Raw genomic sequence first — 25984 nt, 5'->3', positions numbered from 1 at the left:
TTAGAGCACTGTTACAACAATTACAGTTGAATTCCAAACAGATTGTACAACTCTACGCTCATGATGTTTTGCAATGGACTCATCTTATCACCTGATAACCCGTTATCATCGCTATCAATCTACGTAGTTGATTCTATGAAATGTGCTCTTATTATCAAAGACACTTTTGTACGATATTACTACGACTATCTCATCTGACTACGACTGAAACAAATGGTATGCATTTTAAATGATTTCACAAAAGCAAAGGAATATATGTTTGGCTGTATTTATTATATTATTGTGTAGTATGTTTTGCTCCGTCATTTGTGGACCAATTTAAATTTTTTTTCTTTCCAAGCCGTTCTCGAGCTAATCCATTTTATTCAGTTTCATCCATGCATTTGACGCTTGAAGTTGATTTCGTTTTTTTTTTTTTATTATAATTAATGAAGGTAAATATTAAATATAAGAGAAAGAATTATTAGAAGGGAAATAGCAATTCTAAATTAGTTTGGCTAATAATTTTGTTTTACAGTCGTTATTACGCAGATAAGCTCACTACTCCAGATTGCGGACCACTGGAGAGCGTGAGCATGAGCTGAACAACTCAATGACACTTAGCCTTTGGCTTCATAATACGTCCCACCACCATAATATTTATGAATTCAATTTCAATATTTTAACCAATACCCGATTTCTTTGTTTTTACCCAATTATAACTTAATTATTCTGACCTATTCGAAAAAGTTTTACGAAATTTTACCTCACCAATGTGATTGGCCATAATATTAATTTTATTATTTATTGTCATAAATGTAGTGTAATTGTTTTTTGGAAATTTCATAAATATTTCAACTTCAAGGTGGGTTCGAATCATATTTTATTTAACGTATTGACATGACCAATTGCTGTTGTCAATTTTAGACGGGCATGTCGCCGGAATTTGTTTAAAAGCGACAAAAATCGTGAAATTTTATCAGCAAATCTGTCGCTAAAATGTAACCCAAGCTTTCTTTACACCAGAGTGATGGAACCCTTAAATGAATTTAACGAATCTGGAATATACCATTTTGATATAATATCTACGACGCAGAAGAACCTCGTTAGCCTCGTTTACTGGTGGTAGAGCCTATTGTCAGTCCGCAGGAGTAGGTACCACCACCTCGCCTATTTCTGCCGTGAAGCAGTACTGCGTTTCGGTTTGAAGGGCGGGCAGCCGTTGTAACTATACTTGAGACCTTAGAACTTGTATCTCAAGGTGGATGGCGCATTTACGTTGTAGATGTCTATGGGCTCCAGTAACCACTTAACACCAGGTGGGCCGTGAGCTCGTCCAACCATCTAAGTAATAAAAAAAAATGAAAAAATATACTTTGAGTGAGATTAGTTGATCGACATTAGGACATTACGCGTTAATCACCGAGAATAGGTCCCGACACAAGATGGTCACGTTATCAGACTTGTTCCGTCGAGATAAGGGCGTCCAGTCGAACCCGAGCCGTCGACGCGACCGCTAAACATGAGACCGATCATTTAACACAATGGTAAGTTAGAATTTTATTCACGTATCGAGATTGTGCCCGAAAACGTAGACCTTAGTTTCCTAAGACCGGGTTTCAACTATAAATCAAGACTAATTGACGTCTGTAATGAAAATTTAATATGACTATTGTAACATAGATAATTTTTAAAGTGACTGAGATAAAATTGTTGCAAGACAGAAAAAAGAAGACAAAAGGCAACAGAATTCTTCTTAAGCTTCCTTAATAGTGCTTAATATATTTTGTTTCTTATTGGAGCCATCAGCAGATTAGGAAACACATTGCCTCTCACATTATTATTAAGTATTGTGAATAAAGATAATTTCAACCACCAACACATAAAACAACAGACGGTGTGGGTAGTTTAATAATATTTTGTCATTATACGTATTTGCGCTATGGTGATATAAAAAAAAAAGCGTAAATTTTATTAGTTATTTTGAATTAGCGTTGAATTCATGCATCGACCCGGAGTTCAGGTATGTGTCTCATTAATATTTTTGTACTTTCAACAACAGTATCAGAAAGGTTTCCATCTGGACGTCCGCGAACTGATGGCGGTGAGCAAACAATAATAGTGTACACATACGCAGTTTTTGTTTAGAGTATTATCTATATTAGTGGTCCCGCAGTAGTCGAAACTCGACTATAATTAATTGAAATTATAAATTTGAACATTATTATGGTTATATTGTCAAAGACTATTTATTACTACACTCAAATAATAGCAAAGATAAAAAATATTAACCTATTCTCAATTTAACCACAAGCTTTAAGCAATAACAAAAATTTGACAATAAACAAAGAGTCTATATATGTGTGTGTGTGTCGAATACATGGTAGTGTGTGTAATGTTTTATTTATTTATTTAACGCATTAATAACGCTTAATAAAAAAAAATTAGTATTCTGCAGCAACAAATATACTGTTTATTTAGATCACAACTTATATAGTCTTGTTGACAGTCAACAACGAAGTTTGTCAATTTACTAATACAATCTCTCTTGGAGAACATGACCCACTGCAAAACTAAATGAACATTATTTATGTAAACAATATTGTTATGCTTTGATAGGTAAAAGTGATTTAACAAAATAAATGTTTTATTAAAAGCCGGTCACATAAATGATTAAAATTTTAACAATGAAATCAATTGGATATTATGACGATGAATACTAATTATCAAATTTTGATAATCATTCTTATCATAAACAATTCAAAGAAACATTATCTTGTATTGGTTTTTAAACAAAACTAAAATTAATCGCGCTAAACAAAAATGTTCATTATCATATTGTTATCTGTATCGAGATATACAAAATAATAAATTTAAACATAGCGTATCGAAATAATGAAAACAATAAATTAATTTGTGTCAGATTATTTAGTTTTCCGCTATTAACACACAAAGATATCGCCGCTATCAATGAATAGATGCGGCCACTTGCGTTTAAGTGTCCTGTAAGAGCTTACGGAATGAAAATAATACTAATAATAAACATTTATTCTAATTCAAAATCCCATAAAATTAAAGCAAAAAAAAAGAAAGAATAATGAAGTTTGGAAAGAGCAAGTATATTTTAATTGCACTGCCACCTAAATGGTGTTTAGTGGTCACGGAGACCATGGAAAATTAATTGCTTAGATGGGTGGACGAGCTCACAGCCCACCTGGTGTTAAGTGGTTACTGGAGCCCATAGACATCTACAACGTAAATGCGCCCCCTATCTTGAGATTTAAGTTCTAAGGTCTCAGTATAGTTACAACGGCCACCCCACCCTTAAAACCGAAACGCATTACTGCTTCACGGCAGAAATAAGCGGCGTGGGAATGGCAACATGAATGCTTCACCAACCTTCAGATCTAAGGGTAAATCTGATCAATCCTTTAAAATGAAAGACGTTACTGCTTCAGAAACTGCAGTTCGCTGCAGAAATATGCATGCAGAAACATGCTGATCATAGATCACTTAATGATTCACACCCGCCGTCCGTGCTCGCAAATATCCCGCTGCCAGTAAATTCCACCTTCTCACGTCGAGCGATAATCTTTGATAACTACACATACAACATCTTCAAAGAAACACACAACTGAGTAATTGTGTATACGAGATAAATTGACCGAGGAATTCGTGATAAAACGCTTTTTTTTTTTTTTATCTGAACGAAAATTTTATCTGCCCGTAAAATAAATAATTTGCCTACACCACATGCGACATTATTGCACCGTGTGTAAGGAGTCATCAGGATCACAAATATTTATGTGTATTTGCTTTAGATTAATAGTTCACCAAGCGTGAATTACGCAAAATTTTTTTTATTGCTTAGATGGCTGGACGAGCTCAAAGCCCACCTGGTGTTAAGTGGTTACCGAAGGCCATAGACATCTACAACGTAAATGCGCCACCCACCTTGAGATATAAGTTCTAAGGTCTCAAGTATAGTTACAACGGCTGCCCCACCCTTCAAACCGAAACGCATTATTGCTTCACGGCAGAAATAAGCAGGGCGGTCGTAACCGTCGTAATCGTGAACATTTGTTTACGTATTTCATTAGAAAAATTGGTACCCGCCTGAGATTCGAACACCGGTGCATCGCTCAACACGAATGCACCGGACGTCTTATCGCTTAGGCCACGACGACTTCAAATGTTTTGCTATATGTGTTTCGCATGATTATGTTACATTTTTACTAAGTAATATTAAACGAATAATGAGTTGTGATGTTAATAACAAGATCCCAATGAGCCGCGATTAATCCAAATGGGGACCGAGAAGGGAATCTAATCATTTATTTATGTTACATCTACGTTATAACTTACATTCAAACGTGAATTTGTATAGGTATTCTACAAACGTGATTCGTATTAGCATCGAAGACACCATCGGATTTATTAAAAAGAAAAGTAATTCAACCTGATGTTAAAAGATCGCTCCTAGCGTATTGACGCAAGCAAAAAGTCAATGTAATAATTGCTCAAATACCACATTGGAAGCATTGTTAGCAGAATTTGTCAGGTCACTTGTTTCACAAAATGACATATAAAACTATTTCACGAAATATTCAAGTCTTATCACATATTAGATACGTAATACCATCGAACGAGGGGATTTTTGTATACTCTGGCATTTTCTGGGGATCAAACTATCAAGCCCACCCCACCACCCACCAACTACCCAGAATCGCTTCGTTTGTCATTCTTTCAGTGGTCTTATCACTTAATATCATGAATACATTTAGTACCAATTATACAAAAAAGTCTCCCATTTTATGGTATAGAGTTTTACTTTTACTATTAACTACTATAAATTTCCAGGAGTTGGAAACGATCATAATAGTGAGCGTATTCAGCTGCGCATGGCTGGTTGTGTTCGTGATGGCAGTGGTGCTGTGCGCGAGGGTCGCCTCCATCAGGCGGAGAGTAGACGACATGCAGGCCACCGGACGGATGAGGGTTCAGTAAGTTATCTAGATCTCTCGAACAGACACTGTATCCAAGTAGCGGTAGGCAGCGGCTTGGCTCTGCCCCTGGCATTGCGGAAGTCCATGGGCGACGGTAATCACTCACCACCAGGTGGGCCGTATGCTCGTCTGCCTACCAAGGGCAATAAAAAAAACCTAAAACAGAGTTCCGTCAACCGTGATAAATATTCAGGGTTATCAAAGACTGAAGACGTCCTTTCCATTATCCATCATACATAAATATCTAATTAAACATTAATAGAACTTTTATCGTATGTGTGTCGTATATGTTAGAAAATACGAAATTATACCAAACCTGAATTGCTTACCTGAATGTCTAAAACAAACGAAAGGGTTTTAAATGTTTTCGTTTCTTTCAAGCCACTAGGGATATTTATAAAGATTTAACCGCATAAAATGTAATTACTTGTCAATAAGGTCACCGACAACAACCAACTAACCAAATGTGGTGGAACGTTTCGCTAACGTTGTTCGTACTACTGTGGTCTCTGTACTGACCGACTTCTGATTCAGAGATGTCACAACTAATCCAAATACTTACAATTACAAATATAACACTCGCCACTTACCGGATCTGCAATGAATTTCTCTAAGCGACATATTCTCAAAGCTGTGATATATCCTAACTCATACGAATTGTGAAATAATCCTCAAAAGCGGGCATTGATAACCCCTAGTCTTGCTGACGGTTATGAGAAATGAGCTAGATGTCGCCAATTACATGCTTACATTCTGATAGAAGATGGAACTACATTAAATCTTTTAATCTAATTCTTATTCTAAAAGCATAAATAGCCATTCGACATGCAATTCAAAGTCGCTGTGTTTCAGAAAACTGAAAATGAATTCAGATAAGAACCACGCATTCCACAACCCGGGCCTGGTCCCTGATGAGGAGCTGTCCAGGCGAGGGTACTCCATGTACGTGGGCAGCGATGGCGACGTGGAAAGCGCCAGACCTTCGGAGCGGTGCGTACCATTTCATTTCACTGACATGAACCGAGAACAGCATAGTCCACAAATTACTTTGTTTTTTTTTATGGCTTAGATGGGTGGACGACCTCACGGCCCACCTAGTGTTAAGTGATTACCAGCGCCCATAGACATCTACAACCTAAGTACCTACACGTTACAACGGCTGCCCCACCCTTCAAACCGAAACGCATTACTGCTTCACGGCAGAAATGGGCGGGGTGGTGGTACCTACCCGTGCGGACTCACAAGAGGTTCTATCACGTATGATTTTTATTACACGATGTTATTCCTTCACCGTGGAAGTCAATCGTGAACATTTGTTAAGTACGTATTTCATCAGAAAAATTGGTACCCGCCTGCGGGATTCGAACACCGAGGCATGGCTAGATAGGAATGCACCGAATGTCTTATCCTTTAGGCCACGACGACTTCAAATTGTCGACTTCATGACTGTTATAGTATAATATCTATGTAATAGTAATCAAACCAGCAAATATTTAAATTTGGGTAATCTCTAGTATTAGCGCGTGTTGTAGCCCGTATAGCTAGATATCCCCACGCCGACTTCTTCTAATGGGAAATAGGCGCGCTTTCCGGTTTCAATAGTTGAAACACTATTACTTTTTATTTATTTATTAGGTTCACACCACTGGATGAAATAGTTATACGAGTCTAGCGGTTATACTATATAATTAAGGTCTCATGTCCATGTCATGTGGATAATGGCGTTCGTATCTGAAATCTCAGTTAGATAACCTCTTTTGGGTAGTAACGACAAACAGAAGATCTTCCACTGAATGGCTGATACTACTTAATTAACCGACGGTCCAATATTGTTCGGGACTTGTTTAAATTCAAACATATTTTGAAAATTTCGATAACGAGTTTCGGGCATTTATAAAATATATTGTGGTGTAGAATGACTATCCGATACACGCTTAACAGCGGGTGGGCTCTGAGCTTCAGAAACCTACTTCACTAGATCACAAAGAAACACGATCATGTAATAAACTGGAATTAAAAAACCTATGTGTGTACTTAAGTTTACGTATGCAATTACTGGACAAGCTATGGACAAAAGCAAGAATCAATGCCGGCGTTATTTCTGTCGTAAAACAATCACTGATCAAAGATAAGATTCAAATTCGTTTACAGCAGTCTAGTGACCTTGAAAATTAATCCAAAGACATTAAGTTAGTAAATTAAAAATAAAATATCGCAACCATGAGATTCGCCGGCAAAAAGAGTATTTTTTTTTAAATCTACCAGGAGCCATAGATACATACAGGACACATAGATAACAGACAAACATTGACAAGCGCGTTGCTAACAATTAGGTAATCCTATCCTTTGCTTTAAGATAACAAACATATCGTGTCTTTGAAATTACAGATTATATTCAAGGTATTTCCCTCACGCTATCTTGACTCCTTAAAAAGAAGGTTAAAAAGAGTGAGGGTTTTTTTTTAATTGAAATTGTCGGCCTGGTATACGTTAGTCACAGAAATGATAGCAAAACTCACACGCATCATTTAATTTCGGGACCTGGAGTGGAATATAAATGATTAAAGTCTTGTTTGTTACCACGAGTAGCTTTCATGGCTACCAACCTGGTGTAGAATGAAATATACTTATATATTTTGCAAGATTTTGATCGCCATTGAGAACAATATCTTTGCTTCCAATTACTCTTGCTTCCAATTACGTTAATACTCGTTTTCTAAAAAAAAAACAATCTAACGACCCAGATACATATTCTTAGAAAAAAGCCTTGAGAAATCTTATCAAAAAGATTTTATCTTCGAAAATTAGCATCGTTTTTAGAACTTGTCGTGCATTTTATAACATAATGGTTCCAGCTTGAGAACACGCACTGGTTAACGTAAAATTACGCTAAGCAATCAAACAATGCGTATTTGTTAACCGTTATAGCTATGTTGATTTATTTTGGTTACCTGAAAAAACTGACCGGTTGTGCATACTAACTAAGTACATCAAAATATTTGCAATTCCACCTTATGTTCACATATCGTCTTCTCGCATTAAAACTGTATAATCTTAAAACATACTAATTTTACAGGAGAGTGTTTTAAAGGTTTAAAACATGTGATATTATTCATATGATATTAATCATCTTTGCAACATTTATTTTGCACCAGTTACATTATCAGTCTTTTAAAGTAAGATAAAATTAAGTAATAATTTTGTTAACAGTAGTCAAAAAAAAGGTAAACTAAAAAAAAAACTAAAGTACGCTCTTTTGACAGTATTCATGAGAAAAATACTGGTGATACCAAATGATTCCACATATTAAATCAATTTCGAATATTTTTGGAAATTGTACACTTTTAATGCGAAAAGACGATATATCTTGTTGTGCAGATTATTAACCCCTTTATTCTTCCAGGCAGACGGGTGGGCAGTTCGTAGAAGAGTTAACTAGAGAGATAGACCAGAGGCAGCAGAGGCAGTCGACCGCCCCGCCTTTCCTGCTGCAAAGCATCGAAGAAAACAAGAAGAAGAGCAGGAACCTCTACAATTCTACTGCAAATGGACGCCAAAGCGATACTAATCCCAACTTTATATACTAAGAAAATAAGGATGAAATCCCTTAAATGGAAACTAAAGTTGTACTCCATACAACAGTATGGTTGATTCTCCAACTATTTGGAACATCAAGAATTAACAAGTTTTTTTTTTACCGTTGGGTTTTCAGTATTTTTCTTGAAATTTCATCGTATTTGATACGGATTCGTTATCGTCCGCAGTGCATTATCCATTACACCGTCTCCACACGAAATTCGGGAACATTGCAAATGTCTCTTGGCCAATTTTGAGATTACGAAAGCAAAATATGTCTTTAAGAGAGCCTACATTTTCTGTCTTTTTATTTTTTCATCTTAAATAACAACAAACTAGCCGTTACTAAGTAATGGTAATTTTTAGGAATTTTTTTCTGCATGATCTATTAAAGATTAAAATAAAAGATTTCAAACGCGTAATTTCCGTTTTTATTTGAACAACATTTTTCATCCGTATAAAATGCTCCTAAAAAGACAAATAAAATACTAGGCTTTCATAGTTTCACACGATTATAGCCTTTAAATCATTACATCTTGTATTTATTTTACAATCTCCGATTTTTTTTGTTTTGTAGGCAATGTTACCATGAAAAGAAAAAAAACGGAAATTGTAAAGGATCCAAAAAAAAACAAGAGTATCACAGTTTTACAATTTTTGAATCATGTTACAAACGACGCGAAAATGTTAGATTGTTCATGAAATTACTAAAGCTTTTGATTTTATTCTACATACTATTTAACTGCTTGATTATTTGGCTCTTATTGTACTACTCTTCAACTACTGACATTACGGCAATTGTCTTACAATCAAAAAGTGATGAGGACGCTATAATTACTTTAATGAATCTAAGACAATGCCGTTTCATTTGCAATAAGAATCAAATCAATTAATCAAGATTCGAATTGATAATCATATTTGTAGCCTGTTAAAAATATATCTATTATTGTCGGTGGTTTTCGCATGTCATAGATTAAGAACTGTTATAACTCTGTGAAACATGAAACAAATCAAAAATTATATAAACAAGGGAAATTGATAATTTTCATGTTGTAACTACATTTTGTTCTGTACCAAATACTTACAATCTCGGCCATGCATATTTAGAATGTAAGTAAACGGTACCTGATCCAGCCTAAATATATTATTAGCCTGTAACATACACATTTCTAAGTGTATACTGTTTGTTTCATTTTAAGAAGAATTCTGCAGCCAATTTGATGATATACTTTTGTACATTATAAGACCAATTGAAAGTCTCACAAACAAAAAAAAATATATATACTAAATATTTTCTCTGGAACTTTTGTAATGGTTTCCATGTTAAATGGGTAAATTTTATAAAATTATGACTGGTAGCTTTTTCCTTGCATTCTTTCCATTGTCAATGTCCACGGGGTTTATCTTCAGCCAGCATTCTCGTTTTGTTATTATAAAGCTCGTCAGAAATAATATGTGCTGGAGTAGGACTTTAGTTTGTGAAAAAATGTGATTTGTGAGTGAAAATGCAGAATATGAAAAATTCTTTTTCGCCAATTTTTATCCAAAAATACGGATGAAAAAGATTGAGTATTGTAATTAAGTATGTTTTAATACAAATAAAGTGAACTATTTAATCTTTGTGCATTTTATTCCTTGTCACCTAACAGGACTTTTTGGCGGGAACGCGAGGAGTGAAGTTGTGTGGTTTGTTTTATTTTGTCCATTTAGTGTTTCTTAAACTCATAAAATCCCTTTAAAAAAATCGCCTAACCGTACTATTTATTTTGGTTATTAAATTATCTTTTTCTTCAGTAATTGTTTCAAAAGCACCAGAATCTATACTTACGGTGCTTTCTAGTGAAATTCCTTCTGTTTCTGCTGCTTCATTATTGAGTCTTGATTCGCCCATGGAATCTATTTCTAGTTGACTACATGACGTCACCCGTGGCGGTAGCTTTTTTTATTGTCGTGTAGGTAGAAGCAGACGTAGGAGCAGACGGCCCACCTGATCGTGAGTGCTTACCGTCGGACATGGACGTCAACAATGCCAAGGGCAGATCCAAGCCACGACCTCCATATCCGTATGCCTAACGTATGACATCGTGGAGAGATAAGAGATGGATGAAAAAGAGATATGAAAAAGGATAATAATGTTTTGGACATCTGATCGATCTGCGTGCTACCTTACAATCGATTGCGTCAACTTACATATGAAAAATTCATACTTCATGATAAATCTAATAAGGTACTAAAAATATTACAACATTTAACAAAAAAATACAGTCCCAACTAAAGACCAAAGTTTACCTGTTTATTAAATATTAAAATACTAAAATTTTACTAAAATTAAAATAGAAAATTTCGTCTAATAACCTAACTAAAATAACTACTTCATAAATTAAAGTCTTAAAATCACAACGAATATTTCTGTACATATCCGTTGCAATCAAATTAATACTTAACAATCCTATGTTTTATTCTAGCGACGTAAGGCTTCGCGCCTCTGATTGACGATATTTTATTGCACCTTCCAGAAACACATTTCGATTTCAGCGAATCATTCCTAAACCTGATCGGTCTGTTTTTAAGTTTATTCTCACTAACTGTAACACTGTCTAAAGTGTTTTTATGTTGATCCGATTCAATAATATCTCTGATGCTTTTGTAAGTGTTCGAAGCGTGTGATTTGAAACTCGCAGTAAGAAAGGGTGCACTAAATTTTGAGTTATCTTTCTCATAATTTTCTAATTGCTTTAAATAACCATAGTTTTCCGGGTCCGCAGTGTGGGCTATCGGTATAAAATCTGTGTATTTTATGAAGCTCTGCGTTGAAATTGCTGGTTTTTTTGTTTCCGTATTTGTGTCTGCGGTGTGGATGTCGAATGCGTCTCTGTCATACTTCAGCTGGTGATGTTCCTTCTTCTCAGAGGCCTCACGTTTGACGCCTTGTTTGACGGCAGGCGGTAAACTTGCGCCGTATATTTCCTTGTCTGATGTCTTCCCGTAAACGTTCTCAAACGTCTTGTAATCGTCTGTCCAGAATTGCTCGATTCCTGTAAGTTTTGTGAGATTTAAGCAACTATAGAAACTATTTGACGACATGTATACCAATAGTCAATTTTACGTAAACTGCCAGTCACCGACATAAAAAGGTTTTGCAGTTTTTTTTTTTTTTTATTTGTTGCACAATATGAATATGAAAATCATTCATGTAAATAAAGGTGTGAATGACACTGCTCTATCTTTTTCTTTCGGTCAGGAAATCGTAAGCAAAAAATATTCTTATAGGATAATTAACGGCGGCCGCTGATGCAACACTTCTTTATCTATTTTATTGATGTAATCGTACAACAATAAAGTTCACCATCTAACTACTACCGGACCTTACGTTTCATGATGAGTACGGCATAAACGTAGTGCCGTTATCTATGATCTCCAGCAACCATAATACCAGGTGGGCCGTAAATCAGTACCCCGATGTATAGTGAATAAAAATTGGCCATAATACTGATCTTAAGACTGATCCTCCTGAGAGGACCACTCTATCGACAACGACGTGAATAAGCAATAAGTCAGCTCATAAAATTACAATTTGAACAGTTTCGAAAGCAGATGTTACTCAATATTAACACGTAACTTTCGTTTACAATGACTCGCTATTAATAGCACTTTTTCCATTACGTTACGTTATTTTTAATGACTTCGAATTGTCTTGTTCATTCGTAACTGTAACTGCTCGGACGAGCCCGCAACTTTCCCGCAGCCGAGGACTTACAGGAGCAAGTCGACACCGCCAAGTGAAAGCCACTCTCACCTGAGACATAAGCTCTAAGTCTTAATTAGATCGACTTTCCCAATCCCTCCCATACGGCACGCATGACAGTTCGCTCCGGAATTAAGCAGGCGCTACCGGAATTACAATTACACTAATTATTACGAAAAAACACAAATTTATGTATGTAACACAATGTAATTTTTTTTTTGTATCTTACTTGATCGCCGGTAACTTCGACGAATTTAGCCTGTGAGGCTTACTAACATTGAGATCTTCCCGAGATCTGGCGAGAAACTCAGTGGGCTGTGTTTATAGTATAATTTGTGAACATGTTCGTATTTACTTAGAAACTGTACTGTTAGCAGTTAGTAGACAGTTAGAATTGATCATAGATGTCGCGAAATCGCTTTGCTTGAAATTTTTATACCCTGTCATATTGAGAACCACTGTCCCACGAAGAAAAAATGTGAACAAACAAGTTTGTTTTAAGCAGTTACTTCATTGTCCTAATGCCTTTGTATTAATAATAAGAGCATACGGCCGACTTGATGGAGAGGAGTTGACGTCGCTTATAGACGCTAAATTTGTCAGGGGCTTAGTTAAACAACTTTTTTTAAACCTAAAGTGATGGTCTAGAGAGAACATATCAGCGTAACCTTAACTAGTAGGTGAGCTCACGGGGCTCGAACCTGGCGATGTTGCTAGCACGAACCCTAGCAAGAGCCGTGCTTCGCAGAATCTACCACCGGGTCTGAAACGCGACCCACTGAGAAGATCCGGCGAGAAACTCAGTGGGCTGTGTCAGTAGGTTAATTTACTCGTCGAGCCCTTCGTCGCAAGCAACGGGTTCGACGAGGGCGATGACCGGTGCTTGAGGTACCTAAAAGCACCGTTAGGGGATCGGGAGGATCCGAAATGTCTTGTCTAAATCACTGTCTACCACTGAATACTCTCCGCCATAGCGCTCGAGTAACCCCGTAGAGGTGAGCCTAAATAGTCTGGATGAACTCTGCTCCGATGACGCAAGGTGCGATGGTAAAAAGAAACAGAGAAATCATCTCGAATAACTCTTTAGAACACCATGGAACTTACATAATGTTTGTTACACAACTGTCCAAAAAGGAGTATAATTTTTAGAGCTCATGCAGTTATCTGAGCTTCTTTATTTCACCACAACTTTTAAGTCTGAACAGATTTGGATACAAAACATTGATAAAACCTTACATCGCTCCAAGTGACACTGGTAATATTTTGACACTGGCAATAATTTACCCTCCTAATGTTTGATTAATTCGTTACTCACCTAAACACTTGACCACTCCACAACTGACAGAGAGCAACAGACACAAACAAAACCAGGACTCCATCTGTAGGGAAATGTAATTCAATCAGATTCATGGTAAGTTTTTATTTTATTTTATAGTGCAAAGTCGATGAACCTGTGTGCAGTTGGAACAGCGCCCCTAGCGGCAAATGTAGGCAAACGTTCCAACTGCATGCAAATTTGAGTTAACTTTTACGCTTTCGAGAACGTTAAAAAACTCGCACTAAGCACACTGTATGGTGGTTATCGGAGCCTTTCGACGTCACAACGTGAAAACACCTTCAGCCATTAGGTCAGAGTTTCAATTCTATTGAAAAACGGCAGTCGTTCTTCAAGCCTGAATCCAAAGTAACCCGTACAGATTCCACAATACTAGCTTACTTATGGTGAGGCGAGTTATGTCGCCATTTAAATTAACTCTATGAAAAAAAACACTAATATTAGTGTCGTTATCCAACTACTGATACACAATAATGTATATCGGCAAATGAATATCGAACACTCAATACACTATTTAATATGATTAAATAACATAATGTAACATGATTCCGAGAACATGTTGCTAAATAGTAAATCTATCATTAAACTATATCATTTTGCCTTGTGAACACAAAAACTATTTGCAGTTTTTTTTTATATAATTAATTTAGAATGAACAAATTTTTAAAGAAAAATAAATGTTTATTGTTCTACGGATTAAAAAATACGCAGCCATGATAAATAATCGCCTCCCCATTAACTTAGCTCATATTTTCGTGAATAAATAAATCATGCTATTGTTGATTCCTTTGCAATTTAATACAGCTATTACTTAATTGAGATAAGGCATGTCATAAGATGGGTGGCAGCAAATTGTGGTTTAATTGAGATTCGATAGATATTCACATAACACCGCGAGTTAATCTGCCCATTAACCACGATAAAAGAAAAAAACTTTACCGCAAAGGGAATTCTCTTTTCGTTCCCACGCCGTTTTTATTACATAAACAAATTAACAATTTCCTTCTACACAGGAAGTTATTTGTTTATCATTCATTCTACATTAATTCTAAGACGATTTCCTAGCAAAATTATAATTGAAAAAAAAAATTAAAACAATAACGATAAATGCATTTATTTAAAATTAAAACATCGTTAATTTGAGCATTTAAAAATAATTTTGACTATAAAAAACTTTTTCTTAAGTTTTCAAGGAATACAAATAAGTGAGCTTAATAAGCTTAAAAATGGTTTTACGGTCAGTTGCTTGCGAATTTTAATAAGCCTGAGGTGTTTGAAAGGCCGAAGATTATAAAATGACATGAGATTTTACCGTAAACGAGTGTAAGTGCGTACATACCTTTTTAATATTTTTATTTCTGTTCTCCGTGCACTTGTACGCTGGCGTCACGTAGCAACGAAAGTAAGATCGCAACGTTCATCAGCATCCTATATAAGCTCGCTTACTCTCTTTAGCGTCAATATTTGCGGTCTAGCTGATACGAATTTCGTATTGATTATTTAATTTGCAAGTTACGAATTCGTCGAGTTTTACTTGTGGATCTTCAAGCAGACATACCTTTTTTTTTTTTTTTTTTCTTAGATGGGTGGACGAGCTCACGGACTTGATCTTCATGCTTCTGCATTGCCTTTAATTTTTTTTTATTGCTTAGATGTATGGAGGAGCTCACGGCCCACCTGATGTTAATTGGTTACCGGAGCCCATAGATATCCACAACGTAAATGCGCCACCCACCTTGAGATATACCTAAGTTCTGAGGTCTCAAGTGTAGTTACAGTATTTGATATTGATTACTACTGTTGACGAGGTAGCTATTTCTGATATGATAATATTATTTAAATTAAATATTAATGTAACTAAATCGGTGACATACAACAATTCGTCATTCACAGCTCGAATCAGTCACAATCCGTATCAAATAGGGAAAGTCAAGTTCATACACCTTCTAAGAAAATCTACGACGCCCGCATCCTGTGACGATTTATGAACCGACTTCACAGACAGGGCTCATTTGAAAATTATCTGTAGCATGCCCCACCACCCTGCCTTATTAACCACGGAGCAGTTATCGAGCCTAAAAGCTATGACGCTCTGAGTCTTCGATCAACAATAGTAACTAGTTACTATTTAACTAGTTGCTAGTTACTATTATTTTTTTATTGCTTAGGTGGGTGGACTAGCTCACAGCCCACCTGGTGTGAAGTGGTTACTGGAGCCCATAAACATCCACAACGTAAAAGCGCCACCCACCTTGAGATATAAGTTCTAAGGTCTAGGTATATTTACAACGGCAGCCCCACCCTTCAGACCGAGACGCATTACTGCTTCATGGCAGAAATAGGCAGGGTGGTGGTACCCACCCGCTAGTTGCTAGTTACTATTTAACCAGTCGCTAGTTACTATTTAACTAGTTACTATTTACTATTGTTGATCAAAGCTCGGAGTACTCTTACCAAGGGACGCAATTCAAATCAAATCAATTTTTTCGCTGCTCCAATCCTATAGTACTTAACCTAACTAGGGCTAAAATGCTATTTGGTTTAAGTGACATTACGATTAATACACGATATTTAATTAATTAAAGGTCCGTTTTATTTGGCATTATTAGCATCAACAATTCGATGTTTTAATTGAACTTGAATTAAGTTTACCCCATTCAAAATAGCTGTAGAAGTCTTTTTGCTATATAATATTATCCGAATTTTAAATTTTAAAGCGCTCGCCTGTAAAGTTGCAAAAATGTCGCTTAAACCTTAAATAGCCTTTCTTTCCTCAATATATTCACCGGCATTTCCGCGACGAAGATATAACATCGTCAAATAAATATTAAACCAACAAAAATCATATTTTCTGGTGGTAGGGTGCAACACAAAGCCATAATGCGTTCCAGTTTCAGTGGTGGGGCTAGACGCTGTACCATAGAACTGGAACTTAGAATTAATGTCTCAAAGTGGCATTTAGGTTGTCGATATTTATTGGTTCCGGTAAACTTTTAACATCAGCCGTGAACTAATTCAACCATCTGTGTGCTTACTTGCTTAATGCCAGTTTTTTAACGTTCCCGATAGCGTAAAAGCGACCTTAAATTTGTATGCAGTTGGAACAGCGCCCCTAACGGCAAACGTACGCAAATGTTCCAACACCATACAAATTTGAGTTAACTTTTACGCTACCGCCCTGCCTATTTCTGCCGTGAAGTAGTAATGCGTTTCGGTTTGAAAGGCGAGGCAGCCGTTGTAACCAAACTCAGACCTTAGAACTCATATGGCAAAGTGGGTGGCGGCATTTAGGTTATAAATGTCTATGGGCTCCTGTAAGCACTTAACACCAGGTGGGCTGTGAGCTCGTCTAGCCATCTGAGCAATAAAAATCTAGACTGGCTTTTTATTATGGGGGGCTACATGAACTGACTTACGGAACGCATGAGGCCGTGTCCACTATCTGTGCGGACCGCTTAACGTATTAAAAAACTCATACCATAATCCTACTTATAAGATACCTCAACGTCCTCAACGTATTTATCGTTATTGTAGCCCCACGAATACTTCATTAGAGTTCTAGAATGCACACAATTGAACATCAATCTATTATTAAAATAGACGGAAGTTACAAGGGAAATATTGTAAAAAGCACAAGATGTTATCTTTGACGAGTTGTCGAGGAAATTCCCATGCCGGTTGTCAGTAAACCTTTAATTGTTAGGCGCACTTTCACCCGCTTTCATTCCAAAATAGTAAGTCCTAGTTCAATTACTTACTCTAATGATAGTACTAGGTTTACAGAAAAGGTCGGAAAAACGATCGTACAAATTCTGTGATCGCGAAGATTTTTATAGGTTTTTTTACATCATAATCGTGATGTCGATAATTGCTGCGGAGCGGTCGCTTAGTCTTAAGAATATTGATGCTTTATAATTCCTGAGATTGAGTTCATGATTTCCGATAAGCATGTTCGAACTTTACCACCATAGGTTGTCACTTTAAATTAGTTTAAATATCAGTGTGCTTAGTGCGAGTTTTTTTACGTTCTCGATAGCTTAAAAGTTAGCTCATATAATTTGTATGGAATTGGATCGTTTGCCGCTAGGGGCGCTGTTCCAACTGCATACAAAATTGGGTTAACTTTTACGCTATCGAGAACGTTAAAAAACTCGCACTAAGCACACAGGTGAGTCATCAATATAGGGTGTGGTTTTATTTATTTTAAAGCTAGCGATTTCATTTTTTTTTTTTTAATTACTTAGATGTGTGGACGAGCTCACAGCCCACCTGGTGTTAAGTGGTTTCTGGAGCCCATAGACATCTACAACGTAAATGCGCCACACACCTTGAGATACAGTTCTAAGTTCTCAGTATAGTCACAACGGCTGCCCCACCCTTCAAACCGAAACGCATTACTGCTTCACGGCAGAAATAGGCGGGGTGGTGGTACCTACCCGTGCGGACTCACAAGAGGTCCTACCACCAGTAATTACGCAAATTATAATTTTGCGGGTTTGATTTTTATTGCACTTCACCGTGGAAGTCAATCGTGAACATTTGTTGAGTACGTATTTCATTAGAAAAATTGGTACCCGCCAGCGGGATTCGAACACCGGTGCATCGCTCGATACGAATTAATAAGCTGTTCCTGCATATTAGAATAAGATGTAATAAATAAATAGCAATAAGTACATCGACTACCATTGAAAAGAAAATGCATATAAAATTTATTATAATAAAAAGTTGCGTAATGCGACTCTTGGTTTCTTCAATTACATTCAGAAATTATGAAAGACAACGTCCTTTTCCCGCTATTACCAGTTTCTTGTGTCACTGTTTGGTTAATAATCTGTCGATTTGTCTGTTCGTCTTCCTTTAAGCCACGACGACTTCTAAATTTTGAGTTTTTTTAAAAAATAGTTGTTAACATATGCACGACACGCTAAAAGCGTGTGTGTAAAACGCAATATCCCTAGTTTTTTAACGAAATATAGAAAATCCCTATACTTTTATTTCAAACTTGCATTGAACAAGATATTATTCATTATCGTGAATAGTATTTAGGATATTGGATTTATTTCGGCTACAAGCTGTATACAATGGAATTTAAAAAATATACTAAATCAAATACAAGTTATTTCAACTTAAATGTTTTTAATAAGTGAGTGACTGCTGGTTCAAAACAAAACCAGGTATCAGATAGACGACAAATCAAACTCAGCAAGTTTGCCTTTATTCAGTGATGACATTGTTCTCAATGAACAAGGATAAGATCCTGAATTGTTTTCTCTATCTATTTTTAACAGAGCTCAGTGAATTATTTTTGCAAAGACATTCAGTTTTCAGGTTCCTTGGGTTTCTCTGTTCTATTAGCAATTTTAATTTTTATACAAGACATTTCATCTTCTTTTGAAGCTAAATCAATTGTCAACTCTCCTAAACCCAACTCCGGCTCTTTCTTCTTAAGCCTTTCTACTTCTTCTTCTCGCAATAGTTTCACCCCAGACAGCTCCTGAACTCTCATCAAATTCTGAATCCACTTCTGGTTTTGTAGCCGGAGAGGGCCATTACTCTCTGCCTCTCTCAACTCTTTTGTCAACTGTGTTATATTCTGGATATTCTTCTTCAATTCTTCATCATTTTCTTTGTCCTTTTGAGATTTCATGAGGACATGGTCACGATCAGCTGAGCTGTTCAATAACCTTGTCTCTAGCTGACTGTCCTCAGACTCATAAATCCTATTCATCTTTTCTATTTCACCCCAGGCTATATTGGAAACTACAGAGCTGCAGGCAACAGATGATGCTCTAGTGCTTCTACTGAATACACTAGATAAGTCATCATCTCCATTACAGTCATTTCCTAGTTTCACAAACTGAAGGTCTTCATGTCCAAATGGAAATTCACAGTCATCATTTTCGCACATCAAAAATTTTTCAGTAAAATTGATGAAGTATAATTTAATTTGACAGTTGCACAGAGGGCAGGTCTGTAATGAAATTTAAATTTAGAGGTGTTCCTAATATAATATTTAATATGTCAAGTGTATGTATTTTATAGTTTGTCCAAAAACATGCTTTATTTTGGCTCCATACTTCGTTTTAAAAACTACTGCTACTACTGCCAACATAGACATCAACAGTGCCAAAGGATATCCAAACCACTGACTATTATATGATAAAGACAGCATTTTAGACTGATGACTGGATAAGGATAATGCATTTTTGATTGCATAGAAAAATAGACAACCATGTATTCTCCTCTGATATGATATTAAATAGTTCTTGGTTTGACTTCAAACAAATCTTTGTAGCTCTCCACTTAGCTTTTACAGAGTTACATACTAGTCTACCAAATGGTATCAACATACTTAAGAATTTAGTGGTAAGTGATATTTATCATAGCTTTTATAGGCTTATACTAAATTTACTCTAAAATATATTACTTTCTTAATACAGATTCACTGCTTGACACTGGCTGAAGGCTCATCATAACAACCAATCCAGCATTGATGGCATCCAACAGATTCCAGTGACATTCAACATGTCTTATTTACATAATATTAGTCTTAATATTTAGTAACTTCTTAACATTAAGTATCCATAAACGCCGTTAGACTGCACCTACTCATTGTAGGATTGCAAGTTAACGTACACAAATAAATCCAAAGTTGGTATAATAAATTAAAAAGACTTTAAAACTGAATGATTGTCTCTGACTTCCTCTCAGTAGAACATCAACTATATTTTATTACTTACATTAGGATTATTAGGAAAAGATACAGAATCACAATCTACATCTAGTGAAGATTCAGAATCCATGACTAGAAAAGGGCTGAAAATAAATGGTTAAAATCAATCCTTCATGTGGCTTTTAATGGCTGATGCTGTCCTATTTTAATTTCGCCCTGTTAATTATTGATAGGTGATATTTTAGGTCTAATGCAAACCAATTCAAGGATTTACATTGTTGTTAGAAGCAGAAGCTATAAATAGGTGGTGAAAATTTATTGGCAAATTCGAGCAAAGGCAAATTCATAGAATACACACTATTTCGGCAAATTAGTAGTAGTTTAATTTTTCCAGCTAGAGAGGCAAAGGGATCATACCATACAGCGTAATCTTTTTATTCTGTGCGTGTGTTTGTCACTGAACTCCTAATCGGCTGGACCAATTTTGATGTCATTTTCTGTATACCTTCAGATGGATTCGAGAATGGTTTAGATTTACCAATCATATGGCGCCCGGCAGATGGCGCTGCAGTCGGTATATCTAGGTTATTTAAATTTCCTAGAAATAATTTATATGACAAAACAACTTTTGCCGGGCCAGCTAGTCTTTTATATATTATATTTTATATGAAAAATGATATTATGAAATGAAATAAAGTTGGTTAGAAACATGGCATGAAATGAAATGATAATAAGTGTCTATTAAGTGTTTCTTCAGGTTTAAATGCGTAATAACGGTGGTTTATTAACTGTTTAGTATCTATGAAAGTGCATAAATGTGGGAAAATAAAACCAAGCCGCTGGACGTAACTTCTCGGGATCCTTTTTTACTGGTGGTAGGACCTTTTGTGAGTCCGCACGGGTAGGTACCACCACCCTGCCTATTTCTGCCGTGAAGCAATAATGCGTTTTGGTTTGAAGGGTTGCCGTTGCCGTTGTAACTATACTTGAGACCTTAGAACTTGTATCTCAAGGTGGGTGGCGCATTTACGTTGTATATGTCTATAGGCTTCAGTATGTAACCACTTAACCAGGTGGGCTGTGAGCCCTATCTAAGTCCACCCATCTATGAAATAAAATAAAATAAACCTCCAAAAAGTTTCTGTAAATGACCACCATTTTACTGAGATTATCTTTCATCCTATATCATCTCATTTCATTTTATTTGTCTCAAATTAATCATCTTCATTTCATTTCACTCCGCATTATCATTTTTCATAAAAATAAGAATAAAAATTAAAATAAGACTACCTACAGGTCTTAGTTACCAGGTCATAAAATCCTTTAAAAAAAAATCTGTACAGTCATTTGTCAAATAATCAATTTTGTCATTGTCACGGTTTAATTGGATTGTGAAGGTGTTAGCGGTTTTTCTTGTAAAACTGATTTATAATATTAAATATTTTTTAATCTTGCTATACTCTAAATATAACATAATACAATATCACAATGCCCGCCAAAGCAGTTTGCGTACTTCGTGGTGATGTTAGCGGAACTGTTTTCTTCGATCAGCAGGTATTACCAACGACTCTAATATTAGTTACTAAATAAATTGTATTACGTATGTAGTTAGGGTTATTTAACCATATAAAATAAATTCGTAAGTATGTACTTTAACATTAATAATACATACTTTTATGAATGAAGAAATATTAAATATATTAATGAGTAATTTGTGTCTGTTATAATACCGGCCGACATTTTTAAGTACCTACCTACCTGGTTGAAGATGGTTCTAGAAGTCAATTGTTTTTTTGCGTTTTTACTGACTGGTTTTTTATTTTGCTTTATAATATCGTACAGTTTTTTTTTTTGTATTAGGAATGATAATTTCCTCTTAAATGCAATCCAGTATTAAGCAATTACTGCAGCTTATGCACTCCAGTACTTATAGTGTGTTGGACGGTTGAATTTGAGTGGACTGGGTTCTAGGGTGAGGGGCTATTTAAAAACACTCAGCTTCATGGTTAATATAATGATATTGCAAATACTTTGTACACTATTACACCATTATAATATGTTATTTTTACAAAACTCTAATATGTTGCTCTGTCCGTGTCTAGATGAGAAGTCATTTTCTTCACTGACGAGAAGACAATCATTTGTTTTAAACTTTTAAATAAGCATTCCAATATTTTAAACTGTAACCTTACATGTGTTAAGTGTTGCCTGCCATTACTTTCATATTCAAACTCCAACATAGTGGCACCAATATTTATAGACAAATAAAATATTTATTCAAGCATTTCCTCATTTATTAAAATTAAAGAAAGTGCTATGTTGGAATTGCCTATTTTAATTACAAATACACTAAGTAAAATTTAATATTAATATAATCATTCTGTACAGTTAGTTGTTAGTGTAGAACATTTTTCTTAATTAATGATTCAAAATAATTTAGTTTAAGAAGTGAGTTTTCAATCTCTACATAAAGTTACCCATAAATTACGATTTGTTTTAAATTTTCCTTATACTCTGGATGCTTAGTAACCTTGTCATATATGTTGATTGAAAAACTTATCTTGCATGAAAAAATACTTACAATTATTTCATGGTAATAATACATTATTAGATTAGAATAAAATTATTTCATGGTAATAATACATTATTAGATTAGAAAAATGTAACACTAAATTCAATCATACTTGAAAAAATGAAAAACATTTTCTAAAGCCAATCATCTTTGTGTGACATTTGAAAAGACCAGACTGTTCTCATGACTTTGTATTTAAATATTCTACATAAGTATTAATCCTGACAATGAAATGAGGATATTTTTTGGATTATCCTCTTATTCTTTTTCAGTATTTTTAGTTGACGATTGTTAAGGATGTATAAAAGGTGTTGTTTCTTGTAATATATGTATAAGGAAAATTTACCTTACAAACTTAATATAAAATAAACAAAAAACATTTCAAACTGAAAAGTTAATATATACATAATAAGTAATAAGAATAAGTAATAAAGAAAGTTATTGATCAATAATTAATTTTTTTTCTGATAATTACAGTCAGACTGATGAGAGAAAAAAACAACCTTTTAAATAATGCCTTTCAATTACAGGATGAAAAGTCACCTGTTGTTGTTTCTGGAGAGGTCCAGGGCTTGACTAAGGTTTGTATGTGATGTTACTACGAAACTTATTACTTAGTACAAATAGGCTATGACAGGCTATCAAATTAGGACAACTGACTGGGGACTGTATGACTGTGCTAAAACAAAAACAACATTTATTCTCATTTCCCGAATTTCACTCATTCAATGTGACACCATAATGGAAGTGCTGCTTGCTCTCTTTGAGCCCTGTAGTGTATATAATTGCTATCCAGACGTCAAAATTGAAATTTATCTTGAGCCAAAAATAATCAATTATCAATTTGGCTCATAACTGTTCAATCATATACAAAAGCAAGAATTCGGCAGGAAGCAGGAAGTCATAATTAGAAGTGTCAAGAAAATGGAGTCGGCCTGTCTCTAATACTTTTTTTGTATTTTTTTATCTGTAGTGTCTATTTTTTTTCAAAGTACAAAAAAGTAAAATTATAGTTATCACTTGTAAAATCCCAATGTAAATAGGTAATGTTAACAAATAAGAATAATTAAACTGTTTATAGTCAAATGACCTTGCAATGATAGTGATTGTGTTAAATGTACATACAATTACTGAATATGATAATATGGAAGCTTGTATCCAACTAGCAAGTCATTATTCTTTAAACATTGATAGTAAAAAAAATATTTTGTAATAATAACTGATAAAGAAATTGGTTTTAATTATTGAGAATAGTGTAGTTAATATTCAGAACTTTCAGGTGGTTTTAACACGTAATGTAAAAAAAATTATTACAAATTGAGTTGTTAACAAGTTAACATGAAGAAATACAACAATGCAAAATAAGCTTCATGTATTCATTCTGAAAATCTGGGAATCATCTACCATGGTAATGAATAAACTTTACTGTTAAAGGGTAAACACGGTTTCCATGTGCACGAATTTGGTGACAACACAAATGGTTGCACATCAGCTGGAGCTCATTTCAACCCTGAAAAACAAGATCATGGTGGTCCCAGTTCTGCTGTACGCCATGTCGGCGACCTCGGTAACATTGAGGCAATTGAAGACTCTGGAGTCACTAAAGTAAGTACCATCATTTTGATGACCTCAACAACTTGATATGTTAAATAGCATCATCATTCATAAATTTGTCATCACTTTAGTTTTAATATGTATTAATGTTATGTAATTTGTTATATTATCTCCACTATTTGTAATAATGAAGGCTGGTTATGCTGCTGACCACCATCAAACAATATTAAAGTCTCATTGTCATTTTCTATGACTAACCTACTCTTCAAACCGAAATGTATTCTCAATGCTTCACAATAGAAATAAATAAGCCAGTGTAGTTTACCAATGCAAGCTTACAATGTAAATTAATCACTACCACCACCAATGTTATGAGAATATGCAATTTGTTGGCTATTCCTGCCATCCAGCAGTCTCTCGTTAAGCCTGTAATTTCATTTTCAAAGGAGTACTTAAAGCGTTAATTAAAGATTTTTAGTGGTGGTAGGACCTCTTGTGAGTCCGCGCGGGTAGGTACCACCGCCCCGCCCATTTCTGCCGTGAAGCAGTAATGCGTTTCGGCTTGAAGGGCGGGGCAGCCGTTGTAACTATATACTGAGACCTTAGAACTTATATCTCAAGGAGTGTGGCACATTTACGTTGTAAATGTCTATGGGTTCCAGTAACCACTTAACACCAGGTGGGCTGTGAGCTCGTCCACACACCTTGGCAATAAAAATAAAAAGAAGATTTTTAGATACATTTTTGAAAATAGTTAAAAATCTCTATATTTACAGGTATCAATCCAAGATTCCCAGATCTCTCTTCATGGACCTAACAGCATCATTGGTCGCACTTTAGTTGTTCATGCTGACCCTGATGACTTGGGACTCGGTGGCCATGAGCTAAGTAAGACCACTGGTAATGCTGGTGGTCGTATTGCTTGTGGAGTCATTGGCTTGGCCAAGATTTAAATACATACATTTTTCATATGTTGGGCTTGATACTACAATATTTAGTGACTTCATGGTATTTTGAATACTAATTTTTGTTTAAATTTCACCTACATAAATAAAAAACCCAGTGTCTTTAACGGTAATATTAGTCTATCTGATAGTGAAAAGATGTAAGCATAATCAGTTGTAGTAGTAAGTCTATAGGAGGTTATAAAATTATTTTTAATAGCATTCCTGAAGTTATGCAATATTGCAATATTTGTCTTCACATTATCCTTGGTGCAGGCGTTTATGTATCTCAGTGTGTACTTGTTTTCTTGTTTTGTTACAATAAAGTTTTGAAAATATTATTACCTCGTTTTCTTAATTATTGATAGCTGCGTAAATAGATAGCTGCAATTTGACGAGTGATGGTTTTAAAGGATAGATGTTTACACAGATATATCACTGGAACTTAATGTTTATATACTTTTTATAAAATTAAATCTTAAAATTACTAGACTGACATAGAAGCGTAATTAATGTTTTTCATAAGTTTGTATGTTTGGCAATGTTCCACAGTATCTTCAGACATAATGAGGTATCAATAGATTTGTCATAAGTTGTGG

General features: G+C 35.2%; 4 protein-coding genes across 5 annotated transcripts; 2 read left to right on the top strand and 2 right to left on the bottom strand.

Annotated features, from left to right (window-relative positions):
* The first annotated feature begins 1372 nt into the window (after positions 1 to 1372).
* On the top strand, positions 1373 to 10179 carry LOC114250641 (uncharacterized). The gene is made up of 4 exons (XM_028184601.2): positions 1373 to 1526; positions 4840 to 4982; positions 5838 to 5975; positions 8389 to 10179. Exons 1-4 carry the CDS (start codon positions 1524 to 1526, stop codon positions 8570 to 8572), a joined length of 468 nt encoding a protein of 155 aa, XP_028040402.2. The 5' UTR covers positions 1373 to 1523; the 3' UTR covers positions 8573 to 10179.
* Positions 8975 to 15954, bottom strand: LOC114250640 (uncharacterized). The gene is made up of 3 exons (XM_028184600.2): positions 14982 to 15954; positions 13622 to 13685; positions 8975 to 11596 (listed from the first exon to the last, which is right to left on the bottom strand). The coding sequence occupies exons 2-3, from the start codon at positions 13683 to 13685 to the stop codon at positions 10995 to 10997; spliced, it is 666 nt and encodes a 221-aa protein (XP_028040401.2). The 5' UTR covers positions 14982 to 15954; the 3' UTR covers positions 8975 to 10994.
* A 2370-nt stretch (positions 15955 to 18324) lies between these two features.
* On the bottom strand, positions 18325 to 20691 carry LOC114250623 (uncharacterized). Of its 2 annotated transcripts, none has more exons than XM_028184576.2 (2): positions 20383 to 20691; positions 18325 to 19613 (listed from the first exon to the last, which is right to left on the bottom strand). In XM_028184576.2, exons 1-2 carry the CDS (start codon positions 20443 to 20445, stop codon positions 18960 to 18962), a joined length of 717 nt encoding a protein of 238 aa, XP_028040377.2. In that variant the 5' UTR covers positions 20446 to 20691; the 3' UTR covers positions 18325 to 18959. The 2 variants fall into 2 exon arrangements, with proteins under 2 accessions (XP_028040377.2, XP_089593517.1); XM_089737391.1 differs by lacking the exon at positions 20383 to 20691 and adding an exon at positions 20070 to 20163.
* Positions 20692 to 21680: 989 nt separating this feature from the next.
* On the top strand, positions 21681 to 25726 carry Sod1 (Superoxide dismutase 1). The gene is made up of 4 exons (XM_028184578.2): positions 21681 to 21869; positions 23418 to 23468; positions 24322 to 24492; positions 25218 to 25726. The coding sequence occupies exons 1-4, from the start codon at positions 21804 to 21806 to the stop codon at positions 25392 to 25394; spliced, it is 465 nt and encodes a 154-aa protein (XP_028040379.2). The 5' UTR covers positions 21681 to 21803; the 3' UTR covers positions 25395 to 25726.
* The last annotated feature ends 258 nt before the right edge of the window (positions 25727 to 25984 follow it).

This window comes from Bombyx mandarina, chromosome 23 (assembly GCF_030267445.1).
Source record: "Bombyx mandarina strain Sakado chromosome 23, ASM3026744v2".
In the NCBI taxonomy this organism is placed as follows: Eukaryota; Metazoa; Arthropoda; class Insecta; order Lepidoptera; family Bombycidae; genus Bombyx; species Bombyx mandarina.
This window is presented reverse-complemented; position numbering and strand designations above follow the sequence as displayed.

Coding starts and splice junctions, on each gene's coding strand:
- LOC114250641 (XM_028184601.2), top strand. Junction 4,983..5,837: donor ACCGGACGGATGAGGGTTCA/GTAAGTTATCTA, acceptor GCTGTGTTTCAG/AAAACTGAAAATGAATTCAG. Junction 5,976..8,388: donor AGCGCCAGACCTTCGGAGCG/GTGCGTACCATT, acceptor TTATTCTTCCAG/GCAGACGGGTGGGCAGTTCG.
- LOC114250640 (XM_028184600.2), bottom strand. CDS start 13,685: ATGGAGTCCTGGTTTTGTTTGTGTCTGTTGCTCTCTGTCAGTTGTGGA. Junction 11,597..13,621: donor TGGAGTGGTCAAGTGTTTAG/GTGAGTAACGAA, acceptor CAAAACTTACAG/GAATCGAGCAATTCTGGACA.
- LOC114250623 (XM_028184576.2), bottom strand. CDS start 20,445: ATGGATTCTGAATCTTCACTAGATGTAGATTGTGATTCTGTATCTTTT. Junction 19,614..20,382: donor CTTTTCCTAATAATCCTAAT/GTAAGTAATAAA, acceptor ATTTCATTACAG/ACCTGCCCTCTGTGCAACTG.
- Sod1 (XM_028184578.2), top strand. CDS start 21,804: ATGCCCGCCAAAGCAGTTTGCGTACTTCGTGGTGATGTTAGCGGAACT. Junction 21,870..23,417: donor CTGTTTTCTTCGATCAGCAG/GTATTACCAACG, acceptor TTTCAATTACAG/GATGAAAAGTCACCTGTTGT. Junction 24,493..25,217: donor AAGACTCTGGAGTCACTAAA/GTAAGTACCATC, acceptor CTATATTTACAG/GTATCAATCCAAGATTCCCA.